This window comes from Bombus terrestris, chromosome 9, assembly GCF_910591885.1.
Source record: "Bombus terrestris chromosome 9, iyBomTerr1.2, whole genome shotgun sequence".
Taxonomy (NCBI): Eukaryota; Metazoa; Arthropoda; class Insecta; order Hymenoptera; family Apidae; genus Bombus; species Bombus terrestris.
Window position 1 is genome coordinate 13,074,150 of NC_063277.1, and position 14,732 is coordinate 13,088,881.

At 39.7% G+C, this 14,732-nt stretch overlaps 4 protein-coding genes and 1 long non-coding RNA gene across 7 annotated transcripts in view; 1 reads left to right on the forward strand and 4 right to left on the reverse strand.

Moving 5' to 3' along the window:
• On the reverse strand, window positions 1-1,860 carry LOC100652002 (EF-hand calcium-binding domain-containing protein 1). Its single transcript, XM_012311952.3, has 4 exons — window positions 1,499-1,860; window positions 1,057-1,171; window positions 563-816; window positions 1-488 (listed from the first exon to the last, which is right to left on the reverse strand). Exons 1-4 carry the CDS (start codon window positions 1,858-1,860, stop codon window positions 266-268), a joined length of 954 nt encoding a protein of 317 aa, XP_012167342.2. The 3' UTR covers window positions 1-265.
• The window catches only part of LOC110119533, a 25,858-nt gene continuing 12,975 nt past the window's right edge, over window positions 1,850-14,732 (forward strand). For 2 of the 3 annotated variants that reach the window (XR_007225047.1, XR_007225049.1), the window contains exon 1: window positions 1,850-1,963. This is a non-coding gene — a long non-coding RNA (uncharacterized LOC110119533). The remainder of the gene's footprint in view (window positions 1,964-14,732) is intronic. The other variant, XR_007225048.1, reaches the window with a different exon arrangement.
• Window positions 3,866-5,561, reverse strand: LOC105666040. The gene is made up of 6 exons (XM_012311663.3): window positions 5,419-5,561; window positions 5,321-5,357; window positions 5,002-5,204; window positions 4,602-4,836; window positions 4,383-4,518; window positions 3,866-4,085 (listed from the first exon to the last, which is right to left on the reverse strand). Exons 1-6 carry the CDS (start codon window positions 5,458-5,460, stop codon window positions 3,992-3,994), a joined length of 747 nt encoding a protein of 248 aa, XP_012167053.2. The 5' UTR covers window positions 5,461-5,561; the 3' UTR covers window positions 3,866-3,991.
• LOC105666039 (keratin-associated protein 19-2) lies at window positions 6,507-7,925 on the reverse strand. Its single transcript, XM_012311662.3, has 3 exons — window positions 7,726-7,925; window positions 6,779-7,049; window positions 6,507-6,648 (listed from the first exon to the last, which is right to left on the reverse strand). Exons 1-3 carry the CDS (start codon window positions 7,832-7,834, stop codon window positions 6,627-6,629), a joined length of 402 nt encoding a protein of 133 aa, XP_012167052.2. The 5' UTR covers window positions 7,835-7,925; the 3' UTR covers window positions 6,507-6,626.
• LOC105666038 (RNA polymerase II degradation factor 1) lies at window positions 10,787-14,154 on the reverse strand. The gene is made up of 4 exons (XM_012311661.3): window positions 13,879-14,154; window positions 12,970-13,436; window positions 11,793-12,208; window positions 10,787-11,538 (listed from the first exon to the last, which is right to left on the reverse strand). Exons 1-4 carry the CDS (start codon window positions 13,961-13,963, stop codon window positions 11,505-11,507), a joined length of 1,002 nt encoding a protein of 333 aa, XP_012167051.1. The 5' UTR covers window positions 13,964-14,154; the 3' UTR covers window positions 10,787-11,504.

Sequence of the window (14,732 nt, forward strand, 5' to 3'; positions counted from 1 at the left end):
TATTATTATTATATTATATTATATTATATTATTATATTATATTATTATATTATATTATTATATTATATTATTATTAATATTATTATTGTTTATAATTACGATTACTATCGAATTTGTTTTTAATAAACGGCAGGTGCCATGATTACGAATTCTTTCGGTGTATTTTACTCTTCGCTATAATTAACGTGGTTCTATTATTCTTCCAGTAAAGCTACGAGTAACGCCTATCCAAAACCAGAACGTTCTTCCTGACCAACGCATTATCCTATGATCGTAACGAAGCTAGAATAGCAGCGCAGTTCTCATCCGTGGGCAAACATTGCCCAAAAGCTTCCAACAGCAAAGGTTCCTCCGTCACAGCTACCTTGTAATCCTGAAAAGAGATTTTCCCGTCTCGATCCACGTCCAGCTTCTTTAACGCTAGTTCAGATAGATCTTTCACCGCCTCATCTGGATCCTCTTCTCCTGGCTGCTTGATCAAACAATTCCTAAAGCATTGGATAAACGTTTGTGGTTAATACGTGAGTGAGTATCACTGTCTGTTACACAAAAAGATCGATACTTGAATAATTGGAATATCTCGTCTTTCGTAATGAAGCCATCGTTGTTCAAATCATAGACTTTGAAACAAAATTCAATTTTCTCCCGTAGACTACCACGAAGATACAGATCCAGTCCCATGATCCATGGTTCCAGCCTGATGATTCCTTCGTTTTCTCGATCCCAGCAACAGAACATACGTTCCACCAACACGTCCTCGGTGATTACCTTGAACGTGTTATGCAACAACTCGCGGAAAATCACCCTGTCGATACCCTGAAAAATATTCCCGCGTCTCTTAAAAACAAACGGAAGGAGCAAAGTAAGCGACGCAGAAAAATTTCTTTTTATCTTTTCTTAAATTAGAACTCGTTGCTTATATTCGAATGTTTCTTAAGAATTTGGTGATCGAAATATCACACAATGCGAGTCGTGGGCATCGCATGTTCATTCATGCCACTATTCATGCACGCGAGTGAAAATTCCTATAATTTAAAACACTACGAGTGTCACTACCTCTATAGTTTGATTTGACTGAGTCCTCCTCCCGATAATAACAGATTGTCCAACCTGTTGCTGTCCAGAAGTAGTCAATTTTTTGTACAGCTTGCACAAATTATCCAATTCCGACCTGTAGTAGGAATTACGTTATTACAAATAGGTAGTTATTATAAAATTAATATACCTGTCATACCTAAACAATTTTCAGAACCTATGATCTTTTCATTTTTTTTTTTTTTTTTTTTTTAAATAACTTAACTTAACTTTTAGATAACTTGTTCGAGATTTACAAGAAAAATCATAGAATAATTTATTGCAAATTCGTCGATTAGATGTCGATTCCTTTCGAAAATAATCTTCTTAACGCTAAAAGCACCGGATTTTCCGTTTCTTTTTTAAATTGCTGTTCCCGGTGTTAACGATAAAACAATCGACGGTTAGGCGTATTTTTACTTGCCAGTAGAACCTGGTTTTCCTCTTTAACGATTCGATCAATTTGGCCGTGTACGCCGAGCTTCTGGTAATTCCCGCGACTGGCATCCTTCTGCGATGTTTTCTTCGAGGCTCGTGCTTCGGGCTGCCGGAAGTCTGCCTGTTGCTGTTGACGGAGGCTTTACGGCCGCTCATCAAGAAGATCGAGACACTTTTCATCAACGTTGCGCCTGCACAAAGGTTGACGGCGCCTCGATTATCGGCGCCGACGCTGACGCTGACGCCGACGCCGACGCCGCTCCCGTGATCCATTCGAGCTTTCGCGCTCGACGTGAGGCTGCGTTCCCTGGACATCCGTCTGAAATTCGCGAGCAACAGCCAGTACATCGATTGGTCAGTGTTTCGGTCATTTTTAATGAAGTTTTAGAATCTTATCGGACATCATCGAGAGATTCATCCTTGGTGAAGTTTTTTCAGAAGATTCCCACTGGTAAGTCATTTATCAATCAAATTAATATCGTTCAGTAGCGTTTATGAGTTGAAATGTGAAATTTTTGCCGATGAGTTCGCCTTGTTTCAATCCATAGACCGGATTTTTCGATAGAGAAAATTTTGTTTCTTCGGGTTAGGTTCCGAGGTAGTTTCACATTTCAACGTCTGAATTTCGATAAATTTGATAGTTGATTAATTAATCGTTTAGGAAACGTCGTTAGGAAACGTATTTCCTTGGTTCTAATTATAACAGATATAACGTGAATGCAAATTGATCGCGCCAAGACAATTGAAGCTATGGTTACGGATCGATTGATCAATAACACGCAATGATTCATCGTTTTCGATTAGAAACCGAATCTTCCCCCTGTTTCTTTCGTAACGTAGCTGTCGTGCCTTCGCGCAATTCGATCGTAACACACGTCTCTGGAATTGGACGAGTTTAAGGAGAAAATCTGCTTGTCAAGCGTGTACGTCGAACAATTTGGAAAATTGATATTTCCTTTGACACGATTCCTTTGCAATTCTCTTGTCGTTTGATCGTCGTATTAGACCTATTACACGTATTCATGATTCCATTTGCATGAAAATTTGCAAAAATGATTTGATAACGTTTCGCCTTACGGAAAGTAAAGACTCTGCAAAAGCAGAAACCAAGTTATACACGTATGTATGTACGTATACATTTATTTGCATAAGCAAAGTACTTTTCAAGTATTTCGTGCAACATCAGATTGGCTCGTATCAAAAGCTCGTTAAAAAATATAAAGGTATCGTAGCACTTATGAGATCGTTGGGCAAATAAAAATACGATTTCTATTCAGAGGTATTTCTAGCGTGCTTTGTTATGTCGTGCCTGGCACTACAAGCGAGAACCAATTTCACAAAGAATACGTAATAACATTCCGGATATTGCTCCAATTAACTTTCGCTAGCTAACTGAAATTAGATCTAAAATTTCTTTAACGATCTAATCTTGAAATTTACATCGTTTTAAATATCGATACTCTGCGCCTGAACGAATGCAACTCTCTGTCTCTGTCTCTCTCTCTCTGTCTCTCTCTCTCTCTCTTTCTATTGTACAATTGTAGTTTCGCTGCTGTAGGTGTTGGTGAATTCGTTGCTTTAGTTTCCAACGATTTATCACTTAAGGAAAGCGCATTGTTCGCGGTTTATCTAGCTAGCAGTGTAATTCAATGGTTACATCGGAATGAATCGAATTAACTAATTTGAATTCAGATATCAGAGGTGCAATTTCACACCAGATTAAATCGCGTCACGGCTAGAAACACCATCGACCTCCAATCCTCGGTTTAGCTTCTGCAAGTTTGCATACACGCGACTCATGAGTCATGCAAGTAGTTTCAGCTATTGCATTGGTAAGAAAGAAAGAAGAAGAAAGAAATACGAAAGGAATAACTTATAACTCTTTAAATATTGTTTTAAGCTGTTTACCCTTCGCAGATATCTTCAAAATATCTTTTCGCATTGAAATAACAATGTATCGATACAATTTAATTATTCGTTCTTTTACTGAAAAGCATTAATACGATTCAAGGACTTACTTTGCGTTTGAAACGTAGTCGCGACATATTTATTTGCGCTACATCTTTCGCTCGAAGCTTTGAGCATTCGGGATTGAAGATAAAGCTAAGCGTTCTCTCGCGTGTAATTTAATTCGGACAGCTTCGGTTTTGCAACTCTATGACAATTGCAATAGCAATAAACTTACCCTACGATGAGAAGAAAATGTTCGGCTCGCGATGGTTTCTTTCTTGTTGCTACCAGTTACGGAAATCGATCAAACTTCCTGGACGAAAGCGGTCTCACGTAACGTTTCCGTCATTCGTCAACGATATTAAAACACGTTTGTCGATAAGAAGATATATAATTTACGATATTTTTATGAGAAAAATTTTTATTCAGAAAGCGTACAATCATTTATTGAGGAAAAATTGTACAGAAGAAGATATTAATTCGCCACTCGTATTTGTTTCATAAACTTTGCTTTGTAATCGTCTAAACTCTAAAGTATCGACACTTTCTTGGGCTGATTCATCGACGCGAACTTTCCAGGATCGCTTGAGCTCGACTGAGTCAACAGCGTAGAGTGATGTTTCCTGTAAAACCGTTTTATATGTAAAATTCCATGAATAATTACCGATAACAATGAGTTTTTCGATTTTAAATTGCCCGAAATACAATACACTTGTCGGAAAATAGAAATTAAAATGTCACTTGAAAGATAATTTCAAAGGCAAGATACGCAATATCATTTATCAAAAGCATCAAATTACTCCATAAATTAGTCGAATGCAATCATTCGCAAATCATTCTTCCATAACGTCGCTAATCATTTTTGATGTGCTGTGAAATAGCAGTTTGAAAAAGTTACCATTAGATTCTCCTTTCTTTACCTGCAAATTCTGTCAAACACACTTTGAACAAAAGTCAAGTGTTTATGTAATTTCACCATTACGTTTTCCAATTGTCCGACGGTCTTCGCCTTTTTTAATTCCAACTTGTTCATCGATTCGATGCGATTTGCAATTCCTCGAAGAAAAGTATCAAAATTAGGAAATTGTAACGTAGGATTATTTCTTACGACTATCATAGACTTTCTTTCTAAAAATTACTCGAGTTCTCTCGATTCTCGTTTCCCTGACCGTCACGCTGGTAAAAGTCCAGCTGTTCCAGCGAATTTAGAATATTCGCCAAACCATTATCGGTCTTCGACATCCGTTTTATGGACGTTGGTATCGCGTTGGTATCCATCATTTCGCTGATCGCGAGGTCAAGATTTTTCAGTGTGACGATGCCCTCCTCGACCAGGTCTCTCACGACCACTATGAATTCCTCCATTAATCGAGCCTGAAATATTAAATTAATCGCTGCATTATTATCAATGTATCATTATTATTAATACATCTTTTCGTTATTTTCACTCGTAGATCGTGTCCTTGTAATTTTTATGGAAAAAATTAGAAGCACTTTGTACGTTAAAATAAGATTGTGTGGTTTATGGCTGATACTCGCTTCCTGTTGTATTAGATTGTCTAAATTAGGAAAGTCTGTGCGAAGTTTCTCGAAATAATCGCCACTTCCGAATAGAGCCGTACGTAGATTCATGATTTCTTCTATGGAGCTTTCTGTCCGAGGGAAGTCATTTCCGGGGAACTCGCGGTCAGAGATCCGCTGAACTCGGACGCTTCGCTGTTGACCTTCTTGCGTTTGATTTTCTTTGCAATGAAAAAAAAAAAAAAGAACGAACGACATTAGCACCTATAACTTCTCGAAGACGTGGATAAATGATAACTTTAATCTTCGTTTTGCCATGAAGATAATTTTCTCTTACCTGTCGATCCTAACTTAGCGAAGGATCCGTACTGCACCTAGAAACAGATTTATCAACGTTGAATTGATACTAACGAGAAAGATACGACTTCTACTCACTTTCAAGAAGAATAACAGTAACAAAACTGTTAGGAGCTTCATTTTTTTTGTAACCTTCTATTCGGATCCTTGGAGAAAAATCGATCATCAATCGAGCTACGTCGATGATTGCTGCTGGCCGGTTGAGCGATCGATTTTATAGTGGCGAAATGCGTGGTCAAACGCACTATGCTATGCCGTGTTTCCCAAACATCCCTTCCTAACATCCCGATAGAATCAGACGCAGCTATTTCACGACGAGTCACTCTGAGTTATTGCGAATGTTAAATGTTCGCACCATTAGAATATTCTCTGACATTCAATGAGTTTTAATTCAGATATAGTAAAATAATCTTAACTCTGATATCATCTTTCCAGAAGGATATCCCTTAGATAAATTTAGATAATTTTATTTTACAGGCTGATCCTTGAATGATGGTACAATCGGACGCAGGATGATTCAACGTGGAAGAATAAGTCGAAAATATGGAAAAAAATATCTTCGTACGACTCTTCGTCTCTGAGAAAATCGAGTTTAAAGATTTATCAAGTATATTTAAACTTGATTAAATAGCCACTAAATTGGTAAGTAAACAATCGGCAGAAGGCTATAATACACGCGAAGATAAGTAAAAAAATGAAAAATAAAATTTCAGGTCTCGTTCTTAAGCAAGTAAAGTTTGAACATGTTTGATTAAAAACTGGTTTCAATACGACATTTTTCTAGAAAACAAAGCATTTTGTAAAAAAAATGTTATTCTACGCTTTTGACTTATTTTCACACGTAGTTCAGCTTGTTTATTTACTCTTGCTCCACCTGGAATTATCCGAGTTTAAATATATTTGTCACATCGGCAAACTCGATTTTCTCGGAAACGAAGCGTCGCGGGAAAACATTTTATTCTACATTTTCCCCTTACTCTTTCCCGTAGAATCGCTTTGCGTCTGATCGTATCGTCATTTTACAATCTTTACGAGATCCTTTATATCCACCAGCTTAGATGATGAAAGATGATATTATTTTGAAACGCGTCGCAAAAATCTCTGACATATAAAGTAGGTGTCAATTGAATACGGGTTTATATTTCTAGAAAAAAAGGACAACCTAATCCAGTCTAATGTACAAAAGTTTATTTTACAAAATACTAAGTCGAACGTTCAGATATTGTACAAAATTGAGCATCAGGCTAGGTCATCATCCAGTATTTATTTTTGAGCGGACGAATTCCTTACCGCCCGTATCCGTAGCCTCTGCAATGAGAAAAGACAATGTATAAAATTCTAATATAAATCGTCGTAATATTCGAGAAATAATTCGATCTAATCTCGAGTAAATAAATTTTAATTGGATATCTGCAATTGACGAATAATGAATATTTACCCGGCCTTTGCGCTCGCGAAAGATGCGCTTCCGAATGGGGAGCTGATGGAACCGGCGTGAGCAGACGAAGAACTACCTCCTCCATAGGGGAAACCTCCGTATCCACCGTATCCACCGTGTCCACCGTATCCACCGTATCCACCGTGTCCACCGAATCTACCGTATCCACCGAATCCACCGAATCCACCGAATCCACCGTAACCGAAATGGCTGGGATCTGGATTCGCCTCTCTAACATTCCTCGATAGTGGGACGTCTGCAACATCTGGAACTAGAAATTTCACAAAAATAAAGAAATAAGTTTCGAAAGTCTATAGTTTGTTGTTCAAGAATTGTTAAATTAGAGAATTGTATCAGAGAATAAAAAAAGAAAAAAGAAAAAGAAGAGGACCGGTCGACAGGCGATAAATTAGTGAAACTTTCAGGAAGCTGAAGATTACGGCAACCTTCGAAAGAACTAAAATCGAAAAGTAATAATTTTTTCTGTTCGAAGATCTGTTAGGCATTCACTAAACGATGAGTCACAGCGGCAAGTATATTTCAATCCCGCCGATGTGACGCGAAGCATGTTAATCATTTTACGTTCAAGACTAAACGTCTGCCGAGATGCAAAACAGAAGCTATCGTACGACTATTAAACAACCGCGAAGAAAATGTAATCATTGTGCAGCTTGACTCGAACAACGTGTCCCTTATACGAGAGATCTGAAACTATCGAAAGTACTCTTCGATCTCGTTCGATTTTCAGCTTTGATTTCTCATTCGGACATTCCTAACGATCGATCTGCTTTAACTTTCATCCCAATTTTATCTCCCATAAACGCTACTCCTCTAATCGCAACTTTCCAATCAGTAACTTTACAATATTGAACAAACTGTGAGATTTCGAACGAATTACGAAGTAAGCTTCTCTCTGTTATGTTAACGTAGATTCTCAAGTACTACACCTTGCTCTCCAACGTCAGGGTAGCCAGGATAGTCAGAGTAGCCAGGGTATGCAGGATAAGCGAAAGTGGTAGCCAACACGACGACCAATACGATTAGTGTAGTCTTCATGTTTCCGGATTTGTTCAGCACGAATTAACGACTCGATACTCGTCTAGCAGCTTCCTCGACATTTGAGAGCGAAGTGACGATGAGAAAATCCACAGGGCGGTCTTTATATAGTAACCGCGAGTCTTGGGATGCCCCGAGTTGACGTAGAGGTACCAAACAGGTACTCTTCACGAGGAACGAGCGAATCTCATTAGCACGGACAGGCCTTCATTGTGTGAACGCTTTGGACACGATATAACGTGTTACCAAGAAGATGACTATCTCGATTTAACCAGACAAACGACCACGAACGATGATCAGACGATATTTGCACCCCTACTTTTTGCTATCAATTCGAACTCTATTATATAGCAGACTTAGCGGCATCGTTTTTTACGGTCAGATGCTCTTTTTTTCTGTTTTTGTTTGCTTCTCTTTCGACGCTTGTCCGATCCTTCGATCGTTTCCGCTAGGACACGCGCGTGGGCCTTGCTGTCATTTGGTGTTTCTTGTTCCGTATCTAAAAGGAAGCGAAGGACTTAGACTCAATTTCAGGAGAATGTTATTTCTCTATCCGTATCGAGAAGAAGATAGAGGATTTCGGCTCGATTCTGGTTGGCCAAACCCAATATGTATCGTTCGTTTTCTATTTTCTATTTTCATTCGCAGCAGAGAAAAAACGATAGATTTGGACTGGATCTTTATTTAAACGAATACGGCTTGTTTCGTTGTATTCTCGCTATCTGTTAGGTTGTCCGGAAAGTTTCTTTTGTTTTATGAGGAAATAATAGACGTACAACGTTTTATATTATTTTATAGAATCACATTCGATCCATTTTATTCTGTTGAGATAAATACCGCGACATTTCACAGACTTGGTTTCGCTTTTGTATGAAGTTGTGCTGTTGTAAAAAACAGGTTTGCGAAAGAAAGACACTTTTCGGGCAACCTAATACTTTTATTTTCGATATGTGTCGGAGAGGACGTGGAATATCTTTTGTATCCTGTTTTATTTAAATTTGCTATGTTCTATTCGTTATCCGTAGCCTGTTATGTTAACTGTGTAAGTCGGCATTTCATTTGCGATCGAATTCCTGATTTGAAACGTCAACACATGTATCATGTATAATTTTCTGGATGAAATCTTCTTTTCGCTTTAGATGCGACGTTGTTCGAAACTTCGAGTTTAATAATATTTTTCGTACGTGTTGGAAAATTTCCTCTGGAAATTATCTTAATGATCGTAATTTCATTACGCGTAGAAAAATTTCACGCGGGTTGTTTGTTAATTAAGGCCTGCAACTACCTGGGATTCCCCGTGAGGGACGTTTCTTCGTGTCATCGCCGTCCTTCTTCTATCTTATCGGGCAAAATAATTTTCCATTGCCCGTAAAAATGACCATCGACTCGTTCAAGTTTTCCTAAAACCATTATATCGGAAGAATATTCAAAGATCCAACATACGCGCGATATAAATTTTACAGAACATTGACCTATGCGTGATTGAAACGTCAGTGGAAAAATAAAAGATAGACGAAGGATGAAATACAAGGTGATAATCATACGTCAATTACAATGTGAACGTTCGTGGAAATTGCACAAACTCGTTTGGTCGGTGGACCTTCGTACGCTAAAATGCTTTGGAAGGTCGACACTTGTAATGTTCGTTGTTCTTTAATTTGTAAGAAATTTAGAACATGCTTGCAGTCAGGATGAAAAAGGGCTATTAGCATTCACTGTTGTTTCGATTGTTGTCTATAGACTATTGAAAATATTTAACATGAAAAACTAGAAAACATCATAGTGTTCGTAGTATGCTTAAATGTCAACCACAAAGAGCAAGTGGAACTTTTTTATTTAAACAATCGTTTAATCTTTATATTCCCAGTTTTCGGTTTGCTCGTCTGGAATGTATACAAAAAAGTAATTGAAGCAGAAAATAACGACTTTATTTTACATATACAATCAAGGAATCGAGCAGAATCATCGTAACGCGGAAGGATTTCTTCACAATTATATATGGACAGTCACGGACAAACCTTAAATTTCAAGTTTATTCGTCAACGTAGGCGACAGAATGGTTTCTCACGTCGTTCACGTTTTAACGAAGAACAACAGGGAATTTTGAAATCGCGAAGCAAAAAGGTTTCACGATCAGGACCAGCTCCACCGTTCGATGAATCAGACGAATGTTTTTGTGTAGGAATCCTATGGTGACTAATTGCCTATTACACGTATACACACATAGTACACGTGTATAATCCCAAGGTTTCGAGCAGAGTACGACGATTTCCGTGTGACCATCTAACTCGTCTATTTAGCGAACCAATTCGACCGCGATCATCGTGTCGTGTTTCCTCGCGTTTGTATTGTCTGCATCGTCATTCTGGCCTTTCCTTTTCCAGTCACGTAAAATCTAACGGAATTACTCCAATGGCAAAACCGAATAGTTCGCCCGCTATTTAAATATTCCAGCGTTTTGCTTCCAAAGTCTATTTGGCTTAGCTCGCTCCGCTCTCTAATGCTCTTAGCTCGTCGAGTTCTTAGAAAAATTGTAAATAGATCGAGTTATATTCCATTTGGCTCAAGTTTGCATTACAATACGGAACTTCTTCGATATTCAACGATTTCTTGAAAGCGACTTGCGCAAGTCGTTAATTGCATGCTTGAAAATTGAAAATTGCTCGTAAACTTGCAATACAGATACGGATTAATGTCTGCTGGGAAAAGTAAATCTATATAACGACGAGCTAGAGAGTCATTAAGGTAGTTCATAGAAGTGATTAAAGGGCGTATTCGTGATTCATGTACATGTAATAGTTGTTGTCGTGTTTCTGTCGATGGACAGGTCAATGTTTAATGAGATTGCAGCAACTATTATTCGATCATACGAGATATATATTTCCTTAACGAGGAACCAGAGATTGAAAGTTGGGAACGACTTGTGGTTTTATTGAAAATTCCAGACTCGTGTTCGTTTTGAAAATAGCTTTATTTCGATGGCATCTCAGGCATCGTTTACGAAAGACAATTTTCTCAGGTCGAAGCAGTTCAATGAGTAACAATGTACGGTACTGGAATAATGAATTTCTTCACGCTAAATTCTCAAGCTATCGTTAACTAGTAATTTCTTATACACTTTACGAACTATACTACATGTATGATTACCTTCGATCGATTACGGCTTCAAGGTAGTCGAACGATCATGCAAACCCTTGTCTCTCCGAATGATACGACGTAATATTGCACTAGTCCGTTCGATCACTGCGAGATCGACGCTACGTTCTACGTTATTTTCTTACATACTATTCATTTCTAATTTAAAGATACAAGCTAAAGTACGATACTAATTTTAGAAGGAAAAGATATAATTTTGTAGGCCATCGGTGAAGGGTTGGCATAGCTTGTTCGTCGACGTACCATTCGATGAAATTCTCGCATTAGGAGTAACAGTGGCATTGGCAGGAATAATTCGATTCGTTCGGCGGTTAAATCTGAAGAGAGTGCCCACTCGAAGAAACACGATCCTCGATTGCTTCTTCAGGGCCATGCTGGAGAATAGAAAAGTGGAGCACAGTCGAAACTCTGTCCTGTCTGCATATTAATGTCCAATGGAATATTGATCTTAACGGTATCGAGAAGCGAACGGCTCGATCATCGATCTATAGCGCCCGATAGATTAGTCGGGGATTTACTCCTCGGATGGCGGAGGACGCCGCTTTTTCCTGTAGAAATCGTTCGGTGAAACGCATCATGAAGTGAAACCCGATATATCACGATATTGAATGTAATAATATTCGAACAATAACGAATAATAACATTTTACACAATATACAATTAATAAGATTAAGCAATTATGAAATAATCGAAAAATATTAAACAATAATCGAGATTATTCTTTTCTCTTAGAGATATCAAATTTTTTTAATTATTGACGTCTTACGTTTTTTTATTAATAAAATTTCATTGAAAAACTTACCCATTAGGGGATCCACCGTAAGCAGTTGCTACCGAACTCGCGACACCACCTTTTCCAGTAGAGTAACTGTTAGCAATGGCGGTCACGGCGCCAGGGGGAGATCCTTCGGAGGATCCAGCTCGAGAAGACCCACCAGGGAAGCTGAACACCATGGGGAAGAAGTTGTTCAGGTTCGGGTAGTTTTGTCGGCGACGATTGCCCTTGAAGGGAACGAAAGGAACGGACAGTTCATCGTCGTCATCGTCGTCTTCTTCCTCGTCATCGTCCACAACGACGACAGGGGTCTTCTTGTTCTTTTTTCCATGCTGAGCCTTCGGACGATTCGGCACTACTTCTGTGCTCGTGTAGACCGGCTCTGCGGCTGGAGTTACCGGGGCCGCCTCGGTGGTGAACGCGGGAATCGATTCCGGTTGCTCCTGTAGCAAGGAATGTTTATCGAAATTCAGAATTTTCTCATTTCTTACTCTTCCTTAGACACCTCTGTTGGATATTCTCTCTGTCAAGAAATATAAAAATTCTCTCTCTTTCTTTTATTAGGGGGTACTGTTACTTTCGGATCATCGAAGATATTTTTCTGAAGGTCAATGTCGGTATAACCAAAAGCGATAATTTACCGCATCTTATTAACTCTAGTCATAATTAATAAGTATGTAACAGTGGAAATCGGTTTATCCCTTCTTTTTCTATGCGTAGAAAATAGAACCACACGGGAACGCACTCGTTGACGGAAGTATCTCCGCAATTAAACGAAAGATTTTGTTTTATCGAAACAGGATACGTTGTTTAACAGAATTTAGTAAGATGGTGAACTTATCAAGAGAAAAAAAGATTTTATCAAGAATTTACTTCCCGTGTATATTTAACGATTCCATGTTTAATATTTAACGCAAGTAGTTACTGAAGTGAAATACCCTAACTTCTCACCATCCGCATATTAACTTTAAGGCCGGTTTCACACAGAGATACGCGTATCGTAATACACGTATCGCGATACGTGTATTGCCAGCTGCGTACCATGCGAATGTCGCCATTTGTATTAATGTTTCGTCTGTCGTCTTCGTACGTAAGAAAAATATCCTTGCCAGGATACGCGAAACGAGTATCGCGATATCCGTGCGAAGTTGGTTTAATTGTTCCAATTATAGCAAATTCCGGATCTATGAAACAGTCATAGTACCTGGGCAGGCAGAGCAGCATGCTGTTTGTGATGTTGCTGTTCGTCCTCCTGCTGATGTTGGTCCTCTTGAGGATGATTTACCTCATCCTGCGGAACGTTTCCTTCCTGTGGACGATGCTCCTCAGGCGGATACTCTTCTTCCTGTTGTACTTGAGTTTGTTCGTCGTCGCTATAAGAATCAGCAGCCTCAGGTGCTGCTTGAGCCTCAGCGCTCGACACTTCCGTTTCCTCGATCGGTTCCGGGCCGTTCTTCAAATGCGGCGGCTGCATGCCAGTGAAAAATGCTTCGCCACTCACGGCGTTTCCTTGGGCGAACACACCAGTCGCCTGGCCACCGTGACTCGAACGTCGCACGGGTCTGTAGTATCCGGTGAACATCATCGCTCTATGGGGATATGGATGCGCGGCTGTCCTCTTCTCTCGCAGGAAAACTATAGGGTTCCCGTAAGGATCTAACATCACTGAAACTTTAGGAAAAGACACAGATAAAGATTGGACGGTAGAAATAGAAAGAATTTTGCTTTGGAAAACAGAGTGGAGGAAGCTTCTTTCTATCGTAACGAAAAGGTGGAAGGAAAGGGCCAATTTGATGTTTCGTTCGAAGATTCATAGTCATCGTGAATCCCAGAATGACTGTAGAGGACGTTTGAAATCAGATAGTGAGAATGGGGAGATTTAGCTTTGGAAAAAGAAACGGAGGAAATTTTTTGCTACTGTAATTAAAGAGCGAATTCTGTATTTCGCCCAGGAATTGATGGACGTCGCGTATCCTTCTGGTAGGAAATATAGGAGGACTGTTTTAATTCACAGTCTCAACGTATCGTTCGGAGAACTTTTGCAGAAGACGGTTTGTGACACGATGAAAGACTGATTTAACTCTCGAAAGAAGACTATGGGCGTTTTACTTACCAGGTTCAGCAGGAATAGCCCTGGACTCCGTTACCGCGATCGTCGTCGCCACGACGAGGAGGACGAAGCTGATCCACTGCGCCATCCTCGGGAACCAAATCGTATCGACACGAACTTAGAACAGACGCGAGATCTCCAGCAACGATGATCAGGATTTCGTTGGAACACCACAAGCTGACAAGCACTGTGCACCTGTCTGGTGGACGGGGGTCTAGCTGGTTCGCGAACTTTTTGCACGATGCTGGCTATTCTCGAATCCGCAATTGCTTTTATACCAAGAGCTATGATCACGCGGGGGATGGGATGGGCAAACGACGACGCGGGCCATGGGATGGATCGGTCGGATCCATGCACGAGAACGGGGATACGGGACCCTCTGCAGCCCCCACCATCGATCGTCAGGTGGTTGCCTCGTACCCAACAGGATCGTCGTAACGCAAACGTGCGCATCGTTCAACGATACGTGATCGTCATCCGAGATCGGTTTCGAACTTGAATCGAACGCATTAATTGCGATCTCTGTAGATCTCTGGTTGAATTCGTCTGATCAAGTTACACAACTGTTACTGCTGTCGATAAGAGATACGTTGGGAAGCTTTGCGATTCTTTGGTTGCAAAGTGAAAAGACAGAGAATGCATCTGTCACGAACGATGGAAATATCGGTAGAAGGAGCACGGAACTCCGAAAGGATGCGATATGATTTTGAATTTGAACGCCAAGGTTGAAAGATAGGACGTAAATTTACAAAGATCCCTCTTTGAAGAAAGTAGCATGAGATTATCAATGAGATCACCGATCGATGGACGATATAGGAGACTTGGCGGTGTTTCTTTCACGATGACTACTTTTTCCA

Bases quoted from the DNA above. Each gene is read 5' to 3' on its own strand.
- LOC100652002 (XM_012311952.3), bottom strand. From the start codon at position 1,860: ATGTACTGGCTGTTGCTCGCGAATTTCAGACGGATGTCCAGGGAACGC. The intron at 1,172-1,498 runs GCAAGTAAAAAT...TTCCTACTACAG, and splicing joins AGGAAAACCAGGTTCTACTG to GTCGGAATTGGATAATTTGT. The intron at 489-562 runs GTATCGATCTTT...CCAATGCTTTAG, and splicing joins GAGATATTCCAATTATTCAA to GAATTGTTTGATCAAGCAGC.
- LOC105666039 (XM_012311662.3), bottom strand. From the start codon at position 7,834: ATGAAGACTACACTAATCGTATTGGTCGTCGTGTTGGCTACCACTTTC. The intron at 7,050-7,725 runs GTGTAGTACTTG...TGAAATTTCTAG, and splicing joins CCCTGACGTTGGAGAGCAAG to TTCCAGATGTTGCAGACGTC. The intron at 6,649-6,778 runs GTAAATATTCAT...TTCTCATTGCAG, and splicing joins TTCGCGAGCGCAAAGGCCGG to AGGCTACGGATACGGGCGGT.
- LOC105666038 (XM_012311661.3), bottom strand. From the start codon at position 13,963: ATGGCGCAGTGGATCAGCTTCGTCCTCCTCGTCGTGGCGACGACGATC. The intron at 13,437-13,878 runs GTAAGTAAAACG...CTTTTCCTAAAG, and splicing joins GGCTATTCCTGCTGAACCTG to TTTCAGTGATGTTAGATCCT. The intron at 12,209-12,969 runs GTACTATGACTG...TCCTTGCTACAG, and splicing joins ATGCTGCTCTGCCTGCCCAG to GAGCAACCGGAATCGATTCC.
- LOC105666040 (XM_012311663.3), bottom strand. From the start codon at position 5,460: ATGAAGCTCCTAACAGTTTTGTTACTGTTATTCTTCTTGAAA. The intron at 5,205-5,320 runs GTAAGAGAAAAT...TTCATTGCAAAG, and splicing joins CGCTAAGTTAGGATCGACAG to AAAATCAAACGCAAGAAGGT. The intron at 4,086-4,382 runs GTAAAGAAAGGA...ACGGTTTTACAG, and splicing joins GTGTTTGACAGAATTTGCAG to GAAACATCACTCTACGCTGT.